The sequence below is a fragment of the Castor canadensis genome, chromosome 19 (genome assembly GCF_047511655.1).
Source record: "Castor canadensis chromosome 19, mCasCan1.hap1v2, whole genome shotgun sequence".
In the NCBI taxonomy this organism is placed as follows: Eukaryota; Metazoa; Chordata; class Mammalia; order Rodentia; family Castoridae; genus Castor; species Castor canadensis.
Window position 1 is genome coordinate 5,245,276 of NC_133404.1, and position 24,088 is coordinate 5,269,363.

General features: G+C 42.5%; 1 protein-coding gene across 1 annotated transcript in view; it reads right to left on the bottom strand.

Moving 5' to 3' along the window:
* Positions 1 to 24,088, bottom strand: part of Edc3 (enhancer of mRNA decapping 3) — a 41,483-nt gene that overhangs the window by 3,789 nt on the left and 13,606 nt on the right. Inside the window, exons 4-6 of the mRNA XM_020165647.2 lie at positions 16,720 to 17,055; positions 3,034 to 3,187; positions 27 to 244 (exon numbers count right to left, since the gene is read on the bottom strand). Coding sequence (XP_020021236.1) covers positions 27 to 244; positions 3,034 to 3,187; positions 16,720 to 17,055 — 708 coding nt within the window. The remainder of the gene's footprint in view (positions 1 to 26; positions 245 to 3,033; positions 3,188 to 16,719; positions 17,056 to 24,088) is intronic.

A 24,088-nucleotide genomic window follows, 5' to 3' on the forward strand; every position in this document is an offset into this window, starting at 1 on the left:
GCCATACCTCCAGCCCTGGTACTCACCTTTGAGACTAGACACTTGCTGGCCTTGAGTCTTACTGAAAAGAGACAGCTCGTTGGTGATGGACTCCAGCATCTTGACGAAGTTGGGCAGAAAGAGGATGACCTGCACATCATGGTTGGCAAGGTGCCTTCCACAGCTGATTCCCTGAGCCCCCTTCACATGGGGCCCACATAGCAGGGCCACTGTAGGCCTCTGGTGGACATTCTTAGGGTTCAACCTAGAACAGAAAGCAAACTGGCTACAGATTGGGCAGTCCCTTGTGATCCCTGTCAGAGAAGTAGGTGTCTCTTTCTCTTATTGCTCACCAAGTCCTAGGCTCTAGAGGGGCCAAAATCCACTGCAAACCAGGCAGGTCTACAGGATGGCATTCCTACTGCCCTACATCCCAAGGTCAGTCACTTCATTGCTGGGTCCTCACCTAGATCTCAATGCATAGAACCCTATTGCCAGAACACTGTTATCTGATCTGAGAGCCCTTAATGGTTTCTCCTTGGACCTGTTAGGTCCAAACTCTTGCTTAACAGAGGCTGTTCCCTCTCTGCATCCTTCTTCTGCACTTCTTCCCCCAAAATATTACTCTGCTCCAGCAAGGCAGGTCTCCTCTGCACTGGTAAGGCTCTTTCTTGCCTATGCTCAAACTGTCTCCTGCCTGGAAAGTGGGGGGTGGGGGATAAGGGGGTTTTGAGGGGTACAAGGGATTGAACTCAGGGCCTCACACATGTGAGGCAAGCACTATTACTTGAGCCACATCTCTGACCCTCTTAGATATTATTTTCGAGACAGGCACTCACTAACTTTGCCCAGGCTAGCCTTGGATCTCGATCCTCCTGCCTCTGCCTTCCAAGTGGCTAAGATTATAGGCCTGTGGCCGCCACTCACTTTTCAAACTCCAAGACGACACCATCTCTCTCTCTCTCTCTCTCTCTCTCTCTCGGCAGTAGGAGGGCTTGAACTCAGGGCCTTGTGCTTGCTTAGGCAGGTACTCTACCTCTTGAACCACACTCCTAGCCCCCTTAACCACCTTTTCTTTGGGCTCCAGATGAAGGTTTACCTCTTCTGGGGTCACTCTAGCTTATGACAGTTTTGTGGGTTTTTTTTTTTTTCTCAACTCCTATAAACTCACAGCAAGTACCAGCTTAGGGTACTTCTAAACTGCCTTGCTCAGTTGCCAATCCAAATTCTCTGTGCTGAGCCACTGGTGCTCTCATTAAGAGCAATGCTGCAGTGTTCCTGGTTCCAAGGACACTATGTGGATCAATGGACGCACAGCACTCAGCAGGGCCTGACACACTGAAAGTCCCCAACTGACACCAACCACTGAGGAGACAACAGTGTTGGATGGAAGAGTCACTTCTGGTTTTCTGCTAGTCAAAGCTAAGATGTTTTTGGTCTCAGAGAAGCCACTAGTAAGGAGATTTGAAAGATTAGCCCTGGAGCTGGGCCCAACTCAGGCAGCTCAGCTGGCTCACAGGGTAGGAAGATAGGGGGAGATGGACTGCAAGGCTGCAGGTCTCTGCTTAGGGGTGAACATGACAAACACCATCTCCCAAAAGGAAGAAGATAACTTGTTGCCAGGAGCTTTAAAATATCCTCCCTTCCCAAATGTATTTGGGCAGTTTATCAATGTATTCTACATAGATGCCAAACCATTCTGTGCATCTAGAGGAAACGGATGAGTACATTTCCCGTCAGACAGATGCTGCAGAATTAAGGCACTGGATTCGCCAAGTCTGTTCCCCTCAATGTGCTGTTGACCTCACCCCTCACCATCAAGAAGGCACAGCTTGAACACACACCGCAACACCTCTGTGGAGTGGAGACCTGGCTCCCCTCTTATCTGACAGTCTGTCAGTTCTGAGCCACTGCTTGCTCATCTTGAAACATTTCCCTTTAAGGTGAAATTATTGTTATGAAAGTCCAGTAAAAAGCTGCACGGCACTTACATATGCTGAACTTCAAGATTACTAACTGTGGGTCTAATTCCCAAAGACAGACAACCAACTGCTACAGATAGAAATGGTGCTTCTGAGAGCCCAGCTGGGAGAAGACAGGCAAGAGGAGTGTCAGTCCCAAGAAACTAGCTAGAGAGGAATGTGACTTGATGACATTCAGCTCCTGCCCACAAACTAATGCTTCTGGAAAGCTATTTAATGGTCTCAAAAACTGTGAGGAGCTCATTCTAGGAACTGCCCCAGTGGGTGCTCTGGGAGGAGGCTTGGCAGACAGTAGCCAGGGCTGGCTCCTTCCCTGAGGAGTCTTCTCTGATCTTCCTGCATGGGAGCTGGCACAAGCAAGGGGCAAAGGAGGAAAGACCACCCTCTAACTCTACAGGCTAGGGAGTGGGGGGGCCAGTGGGAGAAATCTCACATCCAGCCTAGACTGGCCTCCTTTAGTCAACACTGCTTCAGAATCAGGAGATGCCTTCCCCCAAACAGCTGGAGAATTTTCTGTTTCCTCCATCACAGCACTGTACTTCCTGGAGTCTATGGAAGGACACGAGCAGTGTTTTATTCTTGGTATCCCCAGTGTGGAGCTCAAGTACCAATGGCACATGGTATCTACCAGTAAATATCCACCAATAAGATAAAGCACTGCTTCTGATATATGAACCCAAGGGCAGGTGGGAAGGTGCCAAGCCCCGGCAACCCTGCATGTCTATCAGGGTGGTTCTCAGATATGGCGTGCAGGACTGATTTGCATGCCAGATACTTAATGTGAATAATGAGTGTCAAAGGCCAGGTCTTCAAAGGCTCCTACAGGAGGCAGGCCTTTGACAGCAGGAGTCTCAAAGCCAGACAGCTGCTATCAGGAAAGAAGGAAGAATAAGAGGAGGATTTCTAGGAGATGGGTAAAAGGAGGACATACAAAGAAACCTGACAGCATACAGAGAAGTGACTTCAAAGAAAAGCTCTTACGAGACGAGCAGCGACTGTCTAGTGAACTCTTCAGTGTGTGTGTGAGAGGTGCTGTAGTATTGAGGCAGAGCTGCCAGTCTAGGGTACTTACCTGTTGGGTCCTCCAAGGAGGGTCAGTGCCATCTGACTGGCACACACACCTGTCATCTCCAGTCTCCGCTCTAGGGTCAGCCCGTGTTTCTCAGCCACAGACAACAGCTTTTTATGCAGCTCATAAGAAACACTTGGGACCACCAGGCCAGAATCTATGGTTCAAAAAGAGGTAAAGAGAGCAAGGGAAAGTGAGAATGGGAAGTCAGGTCTAAAAAAAATGGGTGTACTTTATCCGAAATTCTGCAAGTGCCAACCTTTTAAGACCAAGTGTCACCTGGATCATTTTCTTCCTTGTCTGGGACTGAGGTGTGCTCTTCAGAGTCCAGAGCTCAGACAGCAGATGATGGACTAAGTCACAACTTGTTCCAGATCATCACAGACCAGGGTCAGACTCACCCTCCCTTTGCAGTTTAGTTTTTTAGAACATGAAGGGCAAGTTTACCATGATGTATTTAGTACTACCAAAAATAAGGCCTGCACACAGCACGTAATGGCTTTTCCCAAAGTGAGGCAAAAGCTGTCCTGGGCAGCGGAATTTTCCTCACAAGGACCCTCATTTTCCCAACATTGATGAGGAACAGACAATAGCTAACCCTGTGACCCTCTGGGCCTGCTGTTCTTGTCAATTTCAAGGCCCTCTTCTTGCTTCTCTCTTCTGCGTAGCCCCTTCCTCTTTGCTTAAGAGATTCATAGCAACTGTTTTCTCAAATAATTTGTCATTTTCTCCCCACTTGGGGTGAGTATAACACAACCACTGGGAAGGAACGCAGGGAAAGTAACCTATAGTTTGCTTTAAGCTACATAAGAGAACATTTTTTATTCATGACAAAGACAACCCTATCAAAGGTTGAGGAGGAGAATCAATCACTGAAAGTACACCATGAAAGTCCTTGGCTCCATCTTTTTTTTGGTTGTTCAAGCCTTTGTGACATGTGCCTCCCTCAAACATGACCCTTCTGACGTGGCAAAAAAAAAAAAAAAAAAAAAAAAGGACTTGGTTCAGGGACTCAAAGCCAAAGCCTACAGCAGCTGTTATACTTGAAGAAGTCTCATTGTATGCATCACTTTCAGCATACCACTGACATTTTGGGGCTTAGAAAATGCAAATCTTGTCATCTGCAGAAGACAACTCTTGCTTTAACCTAGGTCTTCCTCCCTCTGAGAGGCCAATGGCATCTTACAAATACCAAAACTTCTGGGATGGTCCAGGGGAGCAAACCCATTGCCAAAGAACCTCATTTAGTCACTAACTGGGGAAACAACAAACACAGGTTCTAATATTACCAAGTCATCGTGGGAATGCATGCAACTAGTTTTGTCATACTTTTTAGATCCTGTGTGTCCTCAACCACACTGGACTGTAAACTCCTCACAGTAGGAAAAGAATCCTTTTACTTATTTAATCCTCACCTTCTTAAACTTGTTCCAGCCAAACTTATTGACACAGGTGAGTACTCAAGATATATAAATGATGCAAACCCCTTGTTATTTCTGATCTGGCCTAAGTAACTCTTAAGGTGGAAGTTTTCAGTAAATTCATCATCATTCCATTGTTTCAGGGCCCTGTACAGAAAAACTTGCCTCCCTTATTGGTCATTTCTGGAGAAATCTCTTGACTTTTACAAGGTGTCCAGTCCTGCCTGTATAGATTCCTAGAACCACAACAGACTGAGGCTATGGCTATATGTTTTAGCAATAGGAAACCAAGTAAAAGACTGATTGTACAGCATCCAGGTTAGTGTCTTCTCAAAGGAAGGTAGAATAATAACAACTTAATGTAATGATAATAAAAAATGCCTAACTAATATATCAAAACAAATACTATCCAGCTGGTTAACTGGGTGTTTCTACCTGCCCAAGTCCTTTTTGTTTTGACAGAGGCAGCAGACAGTGTCATTAGCAGGGCTGAGCCTCTCCTCCTGCCTCTTTCTGAAATGTCAGTCACTGGCCTGCCAGGTGCCAATGCTAGAGGCTGCAGCCCGGCCTTGCATGCCAACAGCTGATTAAAACAGTCATTTTTATGGTCTGCTTCAGACACGCACGTATTATCAAAACTAATTAGGATAACTTGATAGCAGTGTGAAAAGCCAACTGAATCCTCAAGAGTCCTAAGCCAATAACTCCAAACCTGTCAGACAAGTCATGCACCTGCCTACTTCAAACATCCTCTTTAACCTGAAAAGTCATGCAAGGTAGAGTTTTTACCCAAGTCTCAGCATACCTTCACCTATTTATCTGAATTCTTCCTTCTGGATTTGAAATGGGTCAAAATAGCAAGTCTTGGGCCTACAACCTTACAAATCAAACTTACTTTCTGGGTCTGGCTCTAGTGCTGTGTGTACATGTAGCCCCTAAGGGCGATACAGGAGAGGAGTGCTCACTCCATCCTGGCTGGCTAGATGCTGCAGCTGGAAACTGAGTCTTCTACCATCTCCCCACTGGTCTCTGCTGCAGGAAAGGGACACTGCTGATGAACTGGTAAATTTCTAAAACCCAGGGCAAGGTAAGGCTTGAATCCTCACAGCCTGGCAATCAAGGGTCTAGGACTGTCACTGTGTCCTGCTCTGACTGCTTCTTGGAAAGGAACACAAAAGTACCACAAAATGTTTCTTTTAAATATGTACATACAAAGTCCAACTAGTCAGAAACAGCAGAGAGAATAAAATAAACTCCAAAGGAAGAGAACCTAGAACATAGCGTGTAAACTGCAAACAGTAACACTGCCAAAGCCTGAACATGAGCCAAGCCTAATTATGCTGGGGTTGGAAGGTGGATCTTTATTGTTTAGGAATCCAGGCAGTAAAATCAGTTGTTTGGCTTTCTTTGAATATTAATATGTGTTTTACAGCTGTGGTGAAACAAGAAAGGGAGATATAACTGTAACCAGTTCATGACACACAAACATTCCTTGGGCCAGTTAACCTCAGGGTATCAAGGAAAACAACTTGATATACACAGACAGACCAGGAAAGACGGCTCCTCCCTGCACAGATCATTCCCACAGCACAGTGCTGGGCTGCCTCTTGGGGCCATGGACCCAGCAGCTCAGCAATTCATGTGCCTGCTGCAGCCTGCACCTTGCCATGTCATCACTTCTGTACTGCTCACTCCAGTCCGTGCCGTTTCAGGCCTTTCCTTCCCTTTCAGCAAACATGCAGGTGTGTGGCACCCACCCCTGCAGTACAGGATCTCAACCAAGCTCTCTCTCTCTCCTCCAAATCTGCCTGGCCTGGCAGCTGTGTAACAAGACTTACCATAGCAAAGCACATCTCAGATCTAACCCAATCCTCACTTGGATATGGACTTGGATAGGAAAGGGTGTGTGTGTACCATGTCTCAGCAACAAGAGGAGCAGAGCTCACTAACAGGCACAAAATTTCTCTGAATCTGTGAATTCTGAGTCCATTCTGGAGCAATCACAAAATGAGGTGCTGGTGGTATCACAATGGTTCCTTTTGGGATACAAAACCACCAGCAACTTGGTTCCTTCAGAAAGCACTTTACAGGCAGTCCCCCAGAGCTACCGTATGCTACCACAGATGCAATTTGGTGACAAATGTATCTGTGAAAGGAGGATTTGTGAAAAACAGCCTAAATATATAATACCAGAGAACATGTTTAACATGAATCAAATAAAAAAATCAAAACTAAGAAGCTGCACACTGGTGGCTCACCTGTAATCCTAGCTAAATGGGAAGCTAAAATAGGATTGTGATTGGAAGCCAGTCCAAACAAAAACTTCACAAGATCCCCAGCTCAACCAATGCTGGGTGTGGTGGCATGTACCTGTCATCCCAAGCTATGAGGGAAGATGAGATTGGAGGACTACAGTTGCAGCCAGCCCAGGGTGGGGAAAAAAGTCTGGGAGACTCAAGTTCAATGGAAAAAGCTGGGCAGGTGGCATGAACCTGTCACCCCAGCAATGGCAGCAAGCATAAAAATAGGAAGATCACAGTCCAGGCAGCCTAGTCAAAAAGCAAGATCCTATCTCCAAACTAACTGGAGCAAAAAGGACTGGAGGTATGGTTTAAGCAGTAGGACAACTGACTCCAACATGTGAAGCCGTGAGTTCAAACCTCAGGACTGCCAAAAAAAACCCTAAAGGACATTCTGTAAATCAACTGGCCTTAACCCTTCAGAAATATCAGTATCTCAAAAGACAACAAACATTATAGGAACTGTTCTAGATTCAAGGAAATAAAAGGGATGTGATAACCAATTGCCATATGCAATAACTGATTAAAAATGTAACTAGAAAGAACATAATCGGAGACCAGGCATGGTAGTACCTGCCTAGAATTCCAGCACTTGGGCTCAGGCAGGAAGATGATGAGTTTGAGACCAGCCTAGGCTACATAGTCAGAAATAAAACAAAACAAAGACAAAAACAAAAACAAAAGACAGGGAGAGAGAGAACATTATTGGGATAATTGGAAAGTTTTGCATATGCAGTATATATCAGGTATTTTTGTTATTAATTTTAAATTTCCTGAGAGCAGTCTTGCAGTGTGGTTGTATACAGCAATTAAGTATTCTACTAAGGATATGTGAAATGTAATGTAGAGTACAACTAGATCCCAAATGACTCAAAATGTGTGAAATGTTTGTACATATGTATATTTATTTTATATAAAGCAAATGTGCCAGGGTTGAGGATTTGGCTCAGTGGAAGAACACTAAATGCAAGGCCCCGAGCTGAGTCTGCAGCGAAGGTGGAGGGCCCTGGGTGGTGGCACATGTGCAAATGCCCCAATGCTAACTGGCGGATCTGAATGCTCATTACACTATTCTAGCAAGTTGTCAGAATCTCCTAAATGTTTTTCAATATAAAAAGTTAGGAAAAAAAAGAAACAACACAGTTAAATGCTTCCCAATGTCAACAAATGTTTGCACAGTAACAAATCAAGCCAGAGGTGGGGATGGGAGTGTTAGGAAAGAGAAAATAAAAAACAGGTGCTGTTCCTAGATTCTTACAATCTACCTGGAAATATACACACGCATGCAAGCATCAGCAAGAACACCCAACAGTCCTAAACTGTACTATCTTGAGCATAGTGCCAAGTATGGATTTTGAACCTGGAACTGCAGGTAGAAGTGTCAAGTTCCCAATGTGATGTCTTAAAAGATGAGCAGGACTGTAGTCACAAGATGGATACCAAAAAGGGAGGAACCATGGACAAAGTTCCACAGGCCAGAATGGGCACAATACATGCAGATGAAAACACCCCTGCCTGGAGCCCCGGGGCTGTAACAGAGGCTGTTTATAGCAGACCATGCCAGACTTTAGAAGGCTTTAAAAGCCAAGTTGTTATACATAGAATGAAGTGGATGAGGATAGAAAATGAGGACAGAAAGACCACACAGAATTGATTTCAAGGGACACAGAGAACCTATGGGGTAGCACAAGAAACTAAAAGGTCATGAAAATTTCAAGGGAGTTTTGAAAGAAGCAGCAAATCTAGAACCAGAATGAACACTACTAAGTTAAAAAGAAAATTTTCTGCCAGAGCTACTAGAGAAGTAATCTATATTGTTTGCTACTAAATCAGAAAAAACGGCCCTGAGTCTTTTCCAGACTTGTATATTTATGGAAAGGAAGAGGAAAGGGTAATCCCAAAGTTTCATAGTTTCAAAACTGCATACTTAAAGAATGGCAATTGTAATGACAGAAATGGGGGTGGAGGGGACCATGTATGGTGACTCATGCCTACAATCCCAGTTATAAGGGAGGACGAGGATCGCCATCCAAGGCCAGCCCTGGGCAAAAGCACTAGATCCTGTCTGAAAAATAACTGAAAGCAAAGAAGTCAGTAGGTAGTCATGAGCAACTCAGCTTGGACAGGTTGAATTTAAGAAAGATAGTGGGTACTTTCTGTGTGGCTGTGGTTTGAACTCAGGGGCTCATGCTTATCAGGCAGATGCTTCACTTCCAGTCCTGGTGATTTTTTTTTTTTTGGTGGAACTGGGTTTGAACTCAGCTTTTGCATTTACAAAGCAGGCGTTTACCACTTGAGTTACACCTCTACTCCGGATACTTTTTAAACAAACTTCTGTCTCACTCTGTCTAGGCACCTATGGTACTGAAATTAGCCAAGTAATCAATCATGTTAGCAGAGATCAGTGCAGTTCTAGAATGTGCAACTGAAAGCTTCATCAAAAACTCAGGGTTCACATGATAAAGCGAGAGCACACAAGGGAGGGGTGAGGATAGGTAAAACACCTAAAAAACTAGATAACATTTGTTGCCCTCAACGCAGAGAAACTAAAGCAGATACTTTAAAGCAACTGAGGCCAAGAGGAGAAGGGGACCAGGGACTAGAGAAAAGGTTAGTTCAAGAAGAATTAACCTAGAAGGTAACACACATGTACAGGAAATCAATGCGAGCCAACTCCCTGTACAGCTATCATCTCAACCAGCAAAAACCCTTGTTCCTTCCTATTATTGCTTATACTCTCTCTTCAACAAAATTAGACATAAGGGCAAAATAGTTTCTGCCGGGTAGCGAGGGGTAAGGGACGGGGCAGGGGGAAGGGGGGAGAAATGACCCAAATATTGTATGCACATATGAATAAAATAAAAATTAAAAATAAATAAATAAATAAATACTCAGGGTTGTTTCTTTACTGCAAAAAAAACCAAAATAAACAAAACAAACAAACAAAAAACAGGTGCTGGGCTCCAGATCTTCCAGTCCTTAGTTTTAGCTTAAAACATGATGTCAAGTTGTCACGAGTACTTTCTGGTGGAAAGTATGTAGGAAGTATGAGGTTCATTACCAGAGTCAAGAGTCCAGCCAAGACACCTGTCATAACAATCTAAAACTGAACAATCTAAAACTTTGTGAGACTGCAAATAAAACCACAACCAAGCCCTTTAGGCCTGCGACAGTCATCTGCATGACCAGAAACTCTGAGGGTTTCCAAGCTAAAAGGACTGATTACATGCTGCACTCCTGGCACTAGAGGATCTATATACCTGAGGTTCTCAAAAGTCAAGCAAGTGGCTATCAAGGGAATCTGCAAGCAGGGACACAATTTCAGAAACTTAGGTTCATCAACTCTGCTCAAGAAAAGCTGTGACCCTTGGAATAGGAGGACAGGATTATCAGTCCAGGGGTTCTGGTGCAGTGAACATCCTAGAATTTACTTCCTCTCTCTTCTGATGGCTGTGCCACAGATGACCCTCTTTGTAGCACTTGTTCTAACATGTGAACACAGGATGGGGGAATGAGGTGGGGGTGGGGACAATGGGAAGACTAACATAGGAACCCATGTGGGTTGGGTCCACGAAAGGAGGCCGTGAAATAACGAGCAGCACCACTGCAGTAACACCCGAATGAGAAGCAGTCTCCTCAGGAGCACAACAACTGTTGCTGGAGGCCTTCCCATCCCCACCCCACTGCTAACACTCTTCAGTGGTCCCTTCAAAAATCCAAGTTCATTTCTTCCTAACTTCTTCTGAACACATGCAAACACAAGCAGAACAGATTTCTTAACTACCTGGTCTTTTGTTGTCATTGTTTTGGTGGTACGAGGGCACCACTCTACCAGGCAGACACTCTACCACTTAAGCCACCCCACCAGCCCTTTTTTGTGATGGGTTTTTTTGAGATAGAGTCTCACAAGCTATTTGCCCAGGCTGGCTTCTAACCACTATCCTCCTGATCGCTTCCTCCCAAGTAGCTAGAATTACAGGCGTGAGCCAGTAACAGACCTCAAGAAGCTTTCTGGAGCTGGACATAGTGGTGCATGCCTGTAATACCAGCCCTCAGAAGGCGGAGGCTCTTGGTAACAAGATAGGGGAAAGTGGCCAGGGCAAAGAGACAGAATGGAATGCTAGCTGTGGAAGACAGTTGCCAGCCTGGAGTACTGAATCAAACTTGTCCTTAGAGCAAGAGACATCCACTGAGGACAAAAGACTTCGCTAGTCAAGGTCAGAAGAGCAGAGACACAAGGTAGCAGGAACAAATCAACTGTGGTTTCACCAGCTGTTCCCCTTCAGAATAGAGGCCAACAGAAATGGGTCTGGGGAAGCAATGCTGGAGCTCAGACCTGAGCACTTCACTCAAACTTTGATGGAATCCTTCACAAGATAGTAAACAGTAAGTCTAGTTCAGGTCTTGCTGCATCCTTCCTAAATCTCAACAGACAGTCTAATCTGTGGAGGTTAGAGAACCTCCTTCAGGCAAAGTTGATGGGATGTGCAGAAGTTCAAGGTCTGCACCAAGCATTGTACAGATGGGAGACCTCCCATCTGCACTTCTATTTACATGAGGACAGAAGAAAGCCACACAGTGGAAAACCAATGGTAGAGGTTAAATAAAAGTCTACACAAAAAGAACAGCTGATGAACAAAGAGAAATTTATTATAACCTAGGGAACAAAAAATTCAAGTGACTTTTAAGTCATTCCTGACCACAGGTTACCTAACATGAGCAAAACACAGATAACAAAATGGGCAAGACAACAGTACAACCTCACAGAGATGCCATGAAAATTCTGTGAGGTAAGCACACAGAATGCTTTGAATGGTACTTGGAACACAGTAAACACCCAATGTCCAGTAACTGTCAGGTTGTTGATTAAAACACTGAAGTTGCCTGCCTCCCAACACCTGGTACATCTACTGTCACACTCTCTCTGGACTCTGAGCATATTCTATCTCCTATTGCTTTAAAAGAATTTTTTTTGGGGGGAGTGCTGTTAGAAGATCAAACCTAGGGCCTTGTGCATGCTAGCCAAACACTCTTCCATCAAACCATACCCTCCAGTCCTTCCCATTACATTTTAATACTTGTCTTGGAGTGACTTACACATCATAAGCAGTGTTTTGACTGACCCAAACAGTCTTAAATATTTCTTTTAAAATATTATGAGTATTCAGCAAAGACTCTTCCCTGAAGCCTTACCACTCTCCTAAGTAGCATTCTCTGGGGACCTCTCAGTACTAACACCTAGAAATTTGTACTTAAATTTTCACATGCACTCTTGTAAATGTCACAATGTACCCCCAATCCAGCACAATAAAAAAGGAAAGAAGAAAAAGAAATTTCCACATGCAGAGGAGATAAAAGAGAATAATGGATGGGGTAAATTCAACTATGATATATTGTAAGAACTTTTGTAAATGTCACGATTGCCCCAAGTACAACAATGTAAATAAGTAAATAAATTTTCACATGCATATGCACGCACAGTATCTGTCTCCAAAGAATTTCAAATTACAGGCCAGAGAGATTCTAATCAATTCAGGAGGTGACTACTGGACACCATTATTTTGCAGGGTAGGCCCAAGCCAGAGGAATATCTGGTATCTCTGAATGTTGGAGACAGCAGCTCTATCAAAGAACCCAAAAGGACTTTCCAGAGAGAAAAGATTTGGGTTAAACAAAGAGCTAACTTCAGTTGCTTCCTGAATGTGTTTTCCCAGTCAACAAACCTATTACAAACTGCCCCCCTCCCACACATACACAGAGTTGGCAAAGAGTACTGCCAAGAGTATGAGCAATTAGTGAATGATGGTTTATACACTGTTGACACCACTTAGCATGAAGTCAATATGTAGAACACCAGCATCGAGCTGTCAAATAGGTAATAAATATGTTCTTCTTTTGCTCCTCCAGGGATTCTTAAGAAAATAGTGTTTCATATTCTAGGACACAAATCCACAGACCAGCTGGAGAGCTCTCCAGGCTCCTCCCATAAACTGCTCATCTAAATCAACCCATTTCTGAGAGAGTACCAAAGAGACAAGACTACAGTCTACTTGTTATTGTAACTGCCCTTGCCTTCCTCTGCTGTATTCTTTCCTTTCCTATCCACATTAAGAAAATAAGAGGCCAGGCGCCAGTGGCACACGCCTGTAATCCTAGCTACTCATGAGGCAGAGATCAAGAGGATCACAATACAAAGACAGCCAGGGCAAATATTCTCGAGACCCCCATCTCAAAATACCCAACACAAAAGAGTTGGTGGCATTGCTCAAGTAGTAGAATGTCTGCCTAGCAAGTTATGAGGCCCTGAGTTCAAACCCCACTATGGAAAGGGAGGGAGGGAAGAAAAGAAGGAGGGAGGGAAGGAGGAAGGAAAGTAGGCTGGCCTCTCTGGGCCTCACATCCTCATCTGCAAAATGAGAAAATCATACCAGGGAAACAAGTAACCTAACACTAACATTTTATGACCCTAGATCGTTTCTCCAAATATTCTGGATAATTTAGTCTTACTCTCATTCTAACATTTGGATAGTAGATCCAACTGGAAAAGTGTCCTCAGCTCTGCACTATTCAAATGCTGCTCAGTAAAAACCTGCTTGAGGCTTGTGCCTTGAAGACAGAGAAATGAAAACCACCAATAGGAAAAGCTGCTCAGCAAGAAAAATGCTGCTCGCTGTTTCTAGCAACATAAAAAAAGGGCTTTATTTCTACTCCTTACTACTGTTAAGAACAAAGAGAAATATCAGATAGCATGAAGTGTACTGAGCTTCTGTCCTCCCATTGTTTTACCCCAGTAGAATGTCACTGGTCACTACACAATACAAGCTACCATACCTGAAATCTTGTCAAGGACCAGTACATGTGGTTCATAGTATGTTTGTTGGCAGCAATTATAGGAAAATACTTTCATGAGAGAAGAGAACTTTCTAGTTCTGTCAACTGAAAGCAAAAAAAGTATGAAGACCAAGTTGGTGAGGTGGAGTGTGTAATAAGAAAAATTTCCACCTCTCCTTATGTCTACTTTAGCCAATATTTTCACAGGCTCTTTAGATCTGAGAAGCCTTCCTGATTCTCACTGTTATTCTTACCCTTTCAGCCACTTCACTCCCAGGCTAACCATAATTCCAGTAGTACAAATAATTCCAGGAAATCGCATGCTGCATAATCTAACAACCTCAGCAGCACTGCCTGGATTACAGATACAGACAGCTACCAGTAGGAACAGCTTCCTTTAGAACCAAGGGAGTAAAAACAGATGCAGTCAGAGGCAGACAGTTGGTGAGTATGAGATTAAGACCTAATAGATGCAAAAAACTGAAACTAGATCCATGTATATCACCCTATACCAATATTAACTCAAAATGGATCAAGGATCTTAATATCAGACCACAAACTCTAAAGTTGATACAGGAAAGAGTAGGAAATACTCTGGAGTTAGTAGGTATAGGTAAGAACTTTCTCAACGAAACCCCAGCAGCACAGCAACTAAGAGCTAGCATAGATAAATGGGACCTCATAAAGCTAAAAAGCTTCTGTTCATCAAAAGAAATGGTCTCTAAACTGAAGAGAACACCCACAGAGTGGGAGAAAATATTCGCCAGCTATACATCAGACAAAGGACTGATAACCGGAATATATAGGGAACTTAAAAAACTAAATTCTCCCAAAACTAATGAACCAATAAAGAAATGGGCAAGTGAACTAAACAGAACTTTCTCAAAAAGAAGAAATTCAAATGGCCAAAAAACACATGAAAAAATGCTCACCATCTCTAGCAATAAAGAAAATGCAAATTAAAACCACACTAAGATTCCACCTCACCCCTGTTAGAATAGCCATCATCAGCAACACCACCAACAACAGGTGTTGGTGAGGATGCGGGGAGAAAGGAACCCTCTTACACTGTTGGTGGGAATGTAAACTAGTACAACCACTCTGGAAAAAAATTTGGAGGCTACTTAAAAAGCTAGACATTGATCTACCATTTGATCCAGCAATACCACTCTTGGGGATGTACCCAAAAGACTGTGACACAGGTTACTCCAGAGGCACCTGCACACCCATGTTTATTGCAGCACTTCACAATAGCCAAGTTATGGAAACAGCCAAGATGCCCCACCACCGACGAATGGATTAAGAAAATGTGGTATCTATACACCATGGAATTTTATGCAGCCATGAAGAAGAACGAAATGTTATCATTTGCTGGTAAATGGATGGAATTGGAGAACATCATTCTGAGTGAGGTTAGCCTGGCCCAAAAGACCAAAAACCGTATGTTCTTCCTCATATGCGGACACTAGATCAAGGGCAAACACAACAAGGGGATTGGACTTTGAGCTCATGATAAAAGCGAGAGCACACAAGGGAGGGGTGAGGATAGGTAAGACACCTAAAAAATTAGCTAGCATTTGTTGCCCTTAACGCAGAGAAACTAAAGCAGATACCTTAAAAGCAACTGAGGCCAACAGGAAAAGGGGACCAGGAACTACAGAAAAGGTGAGATCAAAAAGAATTAACCTAGAAGGTAACACCCACGCACAGGAAATCAATGTGAGTCAATGCCCTGTATAGCTATCCTTATCTCAACCAGCAAAAACCCTTGTTCCTTCCTATTACTGCTTATACTCTCTCTACAACAAAATTAGAAATAAGGGCAAAATAGTTTCTGCTGGGTATTGAGGGGGTGGGGGGGAGAGGGAGGGGGCGGAGTGGGTGGTAAGGGAGGTGGTGGGGGCAGGGGGGAGAAATGACCCAAGCCTTGTATGCATATATGAATAAAAAAAAAAAAAAAGACCTAATAGATAACTGCCTTTGGAAAACTTTAAACAGTGTCTGTTTGCCCTTACACAGCCAGTAGAAGTCAAGAGTCCAGCAGTCCCACTGCCCTGCATGTAAGGAGGCATGTTTACTAGTCTGCTCATGAAAACTTAGAACAGTTTCACAGACTTTCCTAGTCTGACAGTTTGCCTATTCTTCACATGGAAAGCACATGCAAGCAAGCTTCTATACTCACCAAACACAACAGAACCCTACTGTTGCCTACAAAAAAGCCATGTCTTGATTTATCTTCAAACGCAATTAAGCTGTCTCCATAATTCTCCCTGTAACAATTACAAGTATTCGAGATCTATATTCTCTTTATTCTGAACTTCAAACCAAAATGAAAATATTCCTTTTCTACTTACTATATGATCATGAGTTCCCCTTTAGCTCTTAGGATCACTCAATAGCAATGGTTTGCAAACCATATTCTATGAAGCCCAGTTAATACATGGTTTGGGAGGAAGAGGTGAGCAGAGATGAGATGGACTACCTCTTCTATACCTGCTTTTATCTGCTTTACAGGCCATATGTTTCAGGATAAGGTTCTAAGGCTAAAAGAAAAAAAGAAATTTAAAAATCATGGAGGTACCAAAAATGGACTCTCATATACAGTGCTCTACAAAACCACCAAGGCACTACTGTTGTCTTAATCATTCTGCTAGAGTTTCCAGGAGACAAGGAAGTGGGGCAAACAAATGTAATTTCTTCAAACTAATTTTACCCAGTGGTTTCAGTAATCGGTCTTCAACTGTTTTTTGCACCAGCAATTACTAATAAAACAGAGTTGAACTTCTGGTGAAATGTACAAGCAGTATAAGGAGAGCCAGAGTAAAAACAGATCTGATAATCTGAAGCTAGACAGCCAGCTTCTATGATTTGTTAATCATGACAAATGCTAAATAAACAGCCAACTAGATCCTGCCAGATCCAGGATATAAACAGACATGTAGAGAAACTACCCCTCCTCAGTGGTAGGAAGCTGAATTGGCCACAATCCCAAAGAGAAAATAACACTGAGCAAACCACCAAGCCACTTAAGTTAATTCTTAATGCAAGATTTTGACTCAAACACCTGGGTGTTTTTGTTTCAAGCACAATAGGAAGAAAAGAGCAGCCTTAGGGATGGGGAACCTAGTGCAACTTACCCGTGCAGAACTCCTTGCTCACATTGTGGGGCACTGTGATCCGCCGGTAGACAATGGGTTCCGACTCTAGGATGTTCTCATCATGGCGGTACCGGGTAGGTCTTTCATTTGGTATGCCCCGGGAACGGGTGCCACTTCTCCTCTCATAGGTATCAATTTCCTCAAACACAGCTGCCTTGTCAAAAAGGGCCAGGTTCCCTTCAAAGTCAAAATCTGTATCTGGGATCTCCTCAATGTCATCCCCAAAGCACTCATCATCTTTGTTCTTCATTTGGCCATTCTTTAAACCACTTTTCTTTGGAGTTGCCTGATTTGGGTGCCTGCTGCTAGATGACCCTGGAGGAAAAAACAGGAACTCAAGTCAATGTACCCATGGAAAGTATTCAGTGAAAGTAGGAAATACAGTACATTAATCCTTTGAAGAGAGTGTAACAGGAATCAAACAGAAGGGCTGCTATTTCTAAATCACATTAAGTAGCACAAACTACTAAAAACCTCAAGTGAGCTAAAAGATTTTGAGTATTACCCAAGCAACTAAATATGAAATAAGCAGTACTCCTGGAAATCTTGGCCAGTTCTGCCCTTCATAAGGAAAGTGGTAATGACATGCCCTTTTGGTTTTTTTTTGCAAACAGGGTCTCACTACTGCCCAGTCTGGCTTTGAACTTGTAATCCTCCTGAGTAGTTGGGATTATAGGGGTGCACCACCAGACACAATGACAGAAGCTTTTTTGACAACTTAATACCAGAAAATAAGTGGGAAGGATGGTGGAGTGGCTCAAGTGGTAGAGCGACTGCCCAGCAAGTGTGACACTCTGAGTTCAAACCCCAACACTGCACCAAAAAAAAAAAGAAGCGAAGGGCAAAAATAGCGCCTCTCCCTTACAGGCAAGGGTGGCCTGAGTCTAAGTGCTCTGAAGTCTTTTAAGAGAGAAGCACACCACAGTAGGTCCGGTGGAGTGGCTCATGGCTCACGTGGTAGAGCACCTGCCTAGCAAGCATGAGACCCTGAGTTCAAGCCCCAGTACAGCAAAAAAAAAAAAAAAAAAGAAGTACCCCACAGTAAAAGAAGGCAGAAGGCCAAACTACTATAACATGAATGCAACTTTCTGACTTTTAATTTGCTGTCAGGCTAGACCCCAGCAGGAGAGAATATCTGATTAAGACAACAGATTCCAAATCTTGAGTCAGATATGCATCACTATAAATTGATATTTTGACTTATAAATTTATCTTTATATCTTTTGGTTAATATGCTCTCTTTTCTCAGAATTTTATCTTTTCTGGGGAAGGAGTTTCTGAACCATCAAATGACAATGTCCATATTAAGCTGATCCTGTGACCACATGAAGAGGCACTTGAATAGCAGACCAATCAGCCGCTCTCTGTTTCTGAGACCATATCTGCTTACCACACATCAGTCAACAACTACTCCAGCAGCCAGACAAAAGGTCCCACACAATTGTGCAAACCATCCACTCCCAGAGAATTCTGAATTACATTTATTCTCTGATCCCTACCTGACTACCCTGAAAGGGTGGATCAGGTGACCAGTTCTGCCCAACTGAACCTCTGCCATGGTTTGAATAAAGGCACTGTACTTCCCTTTGAGAGACTGAGCTCCTCAATTACTGAAAACACTCAAGCAGCAGAATGATCAGGAACAACTCCCCTCACACATTTCATCCCAACAACACTGCTCTAACTCTTCCCACTGCAACCCCTTCAATGGACTAAGAATCAGAAGACCTATGATCTAGTTGCAGTTATGTGATTAAAATGTTTTACAGCAGTAGACCCTTGGTATACACAGGCATATGGTTCCAAGGAGACCACCACTGAGGAAAAACCACAAATGCTCAGGATACATAGAGGTCAGTATTGTACTGAAGATGTCTTTTTTTCCCCATAATGCCACCCAACTTCCATCAAAGACATGCTCCCTTCCAAAAAATCACTCTGCAAATCACATTTCTCCTTTGTGAGATGCTTCTTGGTAGGGCCCAGCACAAGTAGTGGATATATACATTCTTGTTTGCTGCTATTCCCACCAGCTCAAGTGCCTGCTCAGAAAGAAGGACAGGCAACAGCTCTGAAGACTCTTTGAACTATGGGGTTCTGATAATCAGACTAACAGGTAGGTACTCAATCAACGCCCTGTATTAAATTCTACCTGACGTTAAGTAGTGTGGTACTATTTTCCTTAGTGGTATACTGATGTTTTAAAAATCAGACTTTTCTGTTATACTAATTTCTTAACAAGCAAAAAATATTTGAAGCCTTAAATAATTATTAAAAAGTTCCTTTCATTTTTAATCCTTTTTAATTTACACTTGTAGCCTAGGCTGGCCTAGAACTTGGGTTCCTCCTGCCTCCACCTCCAGAGTGCTGGAATTAAGACATGTACCAGTATGTCCAGACAATTTATACCTTTACGTCTCATATCTGAGGTATACAGTATGGAGGTATAGAAGTAAAAAAATCAGTGAGTCATTCAACAGCCCTTATCAATGTCATAGAAATGTAGTTTTGGAGGGAAATCTAGTAAAATAGCGTCAATATTACAAACTGACACTTAATTCTTATTTTAAGGCATGATTTAGGTCAATATAGTTTATTTGGAAGAAAAGAATGGGAGTGGTCTACACAAAACTCTTTATTTTACCCAACTGCATTTATAATTACATCAGCTGCTTCTAAAACACCATTTCATCCATAAGAGTATTCTGATCAGCATTTTTCTATATTCATTCATTTAAAATTATTCATTAAACATCTGCTGCGCCCTGGGATCTGTGCTAGGTATGAGAGATTCAATAGTGAACAGTATAATGACCAGCTCAGTCCTTCTCTAATGTTAGACTCACACCATCATCATTGCAGATCACTTCTGCAGACCTAATCATCAAATCACCTACATTTTTCCAACATAGTATTTTCAAAAGGCCCTCACCACAGGCAAGCAATTTTAGTTTCCTTATAGCAGATCTGTTGTTGCCTATCTAACACCCACACCCTTATACCCTCAGAACCAATCTGCAATTTTGTTCAGAGTGAGAGGTAATGCTCAAGCCAGTAACGGATTTGGGATGGACATGTGAAGCAAAGCAATACTGGCAAGAAGACATGACTGGCAGGGACTGGGGAAGGGAGATCTTTCAATAGTTTCTAATAAAGGTTTCCTTAAACTCCTGGCTCTCAATCGGAAGCAAGAGGCATTTGACAATGTCTGGCAACATTTCCGGTTGGTACAAGTGGTGATGAGGTTCTACTGGCATCGAGAAGCTAGAAGGCAAGGATGCTGCTAAACACCCTAGAACGCTCAGGATAGCCCTCAACAGCAGATCACCTGCCCCAAAAACAACAGCCCCGAGGATAGCCCTCAACAGCAGATCACCTGCCCCAAAAACAACAGCCCCGAGGATAGCCCTCAACAGCAGATCACCTGCCCCAAAAACAAAGCCCCGAGGATAGCCCTCAACAGCAGATCACCTGCCCCAAAAACAGCCCCGAGGATAGCCCTCAACAGCAGATCACCTGCCCCAAAAACAGCCCCGAGGTAAAGAAACTCTGCTAAGGGTGATACACTAAAGAAATGAAATGTCTTCCCTTGCTAAAAAGTATTTCTTTCTTTTTTTTTTTTTTTTTTAAAGGTACCAGGGATTGAACTCAGGAGCTTCACACTTGCTAGGCAGGTGCTCTACCACTTGAGTCCTTATTTGTGTTAGGTATTCTTGAGATAGGGTCTCATGAACTATTGGCCCAGGCTGGCTTTGAACTGTGATCCTCCTGATCTCTGCCTCCTGAGTAGCTAGGATTACAGCTGTGAGTCACCTTGCCCAGCTGAAAAGTATCATTTCTGGATGACACAAGGAACTGCAGCAATGGCCAGTTAGCATCAATCTGAGGACAAAGCTGAAACACAAGAGAGCCTGGAGAAATAATGCTGAACCTCTGGATTTACTGTGATATTTCTGTAATTTTTAAGCCACTGAGTAGTTTTCCATCATTCACAGCAAAAGCATCTGGATTATCTAGTACTTTAACATTTAGCATGAGCTTTTTCACAGAGATCGTTTAATTCTTTTACTATACTCTAAGATATTAGAAAATCAGGAAAATATTTTATAAGATGATCATTATTGTCTATAATCATCTACTAGCTTAAAGGAAGAAAGACTAAAAACTCCCACCATTTGTCATCCTCAAGAATTTAAGTGCCTGGCACCATCTTAGGCTTTGATACAGATATTAATCACCTCAGTTTGTCTTCTAAACAACCTGACTAAAATTACCAATCAACACATAAGAAATCTTAGGGGAATTAAATATCCTAGTCCAAATTTACACAGTTAATAAATGTTTGAATTAGGATTTGGACTTTGTATCAGAGTCCAAATTCTACACTATTTCCACATATACTGAAACCATGTAGCCTCTGATAGAACTAGGCAAAGTTAAAAGAACCAACAGAGAGCCATCTGTAGAAAATGAGCACAAAAAACAAAATATTAAGTCAGGTGCTGATGGCTCATGCCTGTAATCCTAGCCACTCAGTAGGCAGAGATCAGGAAGATTGTGGTTCGAAGCCAGTAAATAGTTTCAGAGACCCTATCTTGAAAAAAACCCATCACCAAAAAGGGCTGGTGAACTGGCTCAAGGTGAAGGCCCCGAGTTCAAGCCCAGTAACTCAAAAAAAAAGAAGAAGAAGAAGAAAATCAGTATAATATAACTGTTAAAGAAGGAATTCAAAGGCAAAGTTTCTATCCAGCTTTCTTGCTAAGGAGCAGCTTCCCGTTTCATAAAAGAAATCTTACTTTATAGGACTACATAAAGTATAGATTATCCCCTATTGATATTTAGATACAGAGCATCCACACTGATAAAACTTTTAAGGTATTTTCTCATTTTTATTACAGACTCAACCCAAACACACTCTGATTACTCCAGCTGAAAAAAAAATCACTCCTACCTGGCTACTTTTGACAGTGTAGATGGTGACCCAGCACGTACCTTATACTATCTCCTTTCTTCTATAATCTGTATTCTTTAAACTTTTTAATTTTCATTTTGTTCATACTGGGTTTTAACTACTGCCGTGTGCTTGCTAGGCAAGCACTCAACCACTTGTGCCAGGCTCCAGTCCTATAATATGTATTGTAGCTCTAATTCCCAAAGGAGTTTATAATCTAAGAGGGCGGATGCCAGGCCATTCAAACCTGTCACCTAGTACTATACTTAGTCTATCATTAAGTACACAAACCTCTACTGAATTAAAAAATAAAAACAGCTATATCAAAAAACAAACACCAAACAAAGTAAAGTCTAAACTAGCGACTGTAAAAGAAAAGGAAACTTGTGATCAACTATGAGAAAGAAAATGAGCCATCAAAAATTATACCAACTTTGTTGCAAAACGGAAAGAGGTTGTTGACAAATAGTACAAGGGAAGTATGAGGCATAGGGTTCGGGAGAGTTCAGTCATGCCCAACAAGAACAGACAATGGGCTATTAAACTACCATAGATCAATGATGATAAGTGAGTGATCCATGAGGGCAAAGATAGGTAAAAACAGCAAAATGGGAAAACATTCCTAATCTGACAAAACTCTAAGCTCCTGAAAGCTCTTGATAGATCAAGAATAAAGCTCAGAGGGAAAAAGAACAGGCATTGCTAAAGTAGACCCAGGAAAGGCACAAAACAGCTGTAGGAACAAACAGAAAAGAACCAAGACTCCACAGACCCCAAAACTCTGCAGGTAGTTCAGAGTTCAGGCTTTCCAAATGACATCAGTAGATGATCAGTTATTTTAGAATTAAAGTTTGCATTACCCAGGATCATCAGTTACTCTAACAACTAGCCCAGTGTTCAGGGTTAAGAAACACTTAAGCTAATACCAATGTGAAAGTATTCAGAAGTATTTAGAGGGAGAGCACAGTGCAGAAACAACACATTTTATTCAGTTTTTTTAAAAAAAGGTAATAAATAGTACCTATGGCATATCATGCCACATGATAAAAAGCTATTGAAATACAAAGTAGAAAAGCAAAGAAAACCACCACCACTGGCTGTAAAGCTCTTTCTCAGCAGTGGGACTGTAAAGACTAAAGGTTCACAGTGGAAGGTGCCATAAATCTGCCCTAATGACACTGGGTGCTGTTTTTAGTTCTAGCATAGGATTCTGCAAATATAACCTGCAACCAAACCCAGAGCTGTGTATTTACAAGATTTTAGGTGTTTTTTTTTTTTTTTTTGTACTCCTCTGAACACAGACCAGATATGCTCCTAACACTCAGACAAAAGCAGAGTGTAAAACATTTCCAAGAGGCAATACTGACATAAGAAGTCAAGAAGAGAAAGGTAAGAGAATATAAAACAAATGAAAGGCAGGCTAAGACACTCAGTTGTCTTATTCTCCCTTTAATCATACTTTAACACAAATACTGGGAAGCCATGGTCAATAAGCCAGGGGTGAATAAGCTAGCTCAGTACTTGGCTTGCTCAGCCCGAAGGCCCGGGCTTTGTATTAAGCAAGTTGGCCTTTAGCCACTGGGAGAGTAAGGCACTTCCCCCGGAAAAGATGAACCGTGCTTCCCAGACTTCTATACCTTTCAATTACAAGGGCCGACCATGTGTTAAAACTGGACACTGGACACCTTCCTGTGCCATTTTTCTGCCAGCCTTTGGTACAGAGGCCCTTTGGCCAGGACATTTTGTAACAAACCTATTGTTGTGTAACCCTCAGTACCACGTATTTATTGGCTTTTGTCACACACACATATTATAAAGGCGAACTTTGTCCTGCACTTTGCACGCTAACGGATACCTGATGGTCAAACTGCAAATGCTTTAGTGCCAGATTCAATAGGCTATGAGAAGGTACCTAAGAACTAGGTCCTTCTGATTTACCCCCAAATTCTAGGCCCTGCATTTTCAAGTCTATAAGATACACGAAGTACGAACTCACAAGGACCATGAAACTTAGCCAAACATAACTTCTGATCTCAGTTGGCAGAATGGTTATTAAACTGAACAGAACATAAAAGCCCAACCATACTGCAACAAGATATATCCAACATCTTTCAATCAGAGGAGGAAAAAAGGGGGATTAGTGCCAGGTCAAGACAATATCATACCTATGGAACCACCTCTGCCCACGTATCAGTGAGATCAAGCCCAGCTATCTACTGTTCATGTCATATAGCAAAAGAGCCTTGATGGTTTAATTTTTATTCAATTACCTGTAGCCAATGACTCTCAAGTTCACTTAGAATGCAGTCATCATTTTAAACTCTAACATGGGATTTAAGAAACAGCACTTGTACCCCATACACAGACCAATACCCTCAACAAGCCTCGAGTGCTTTC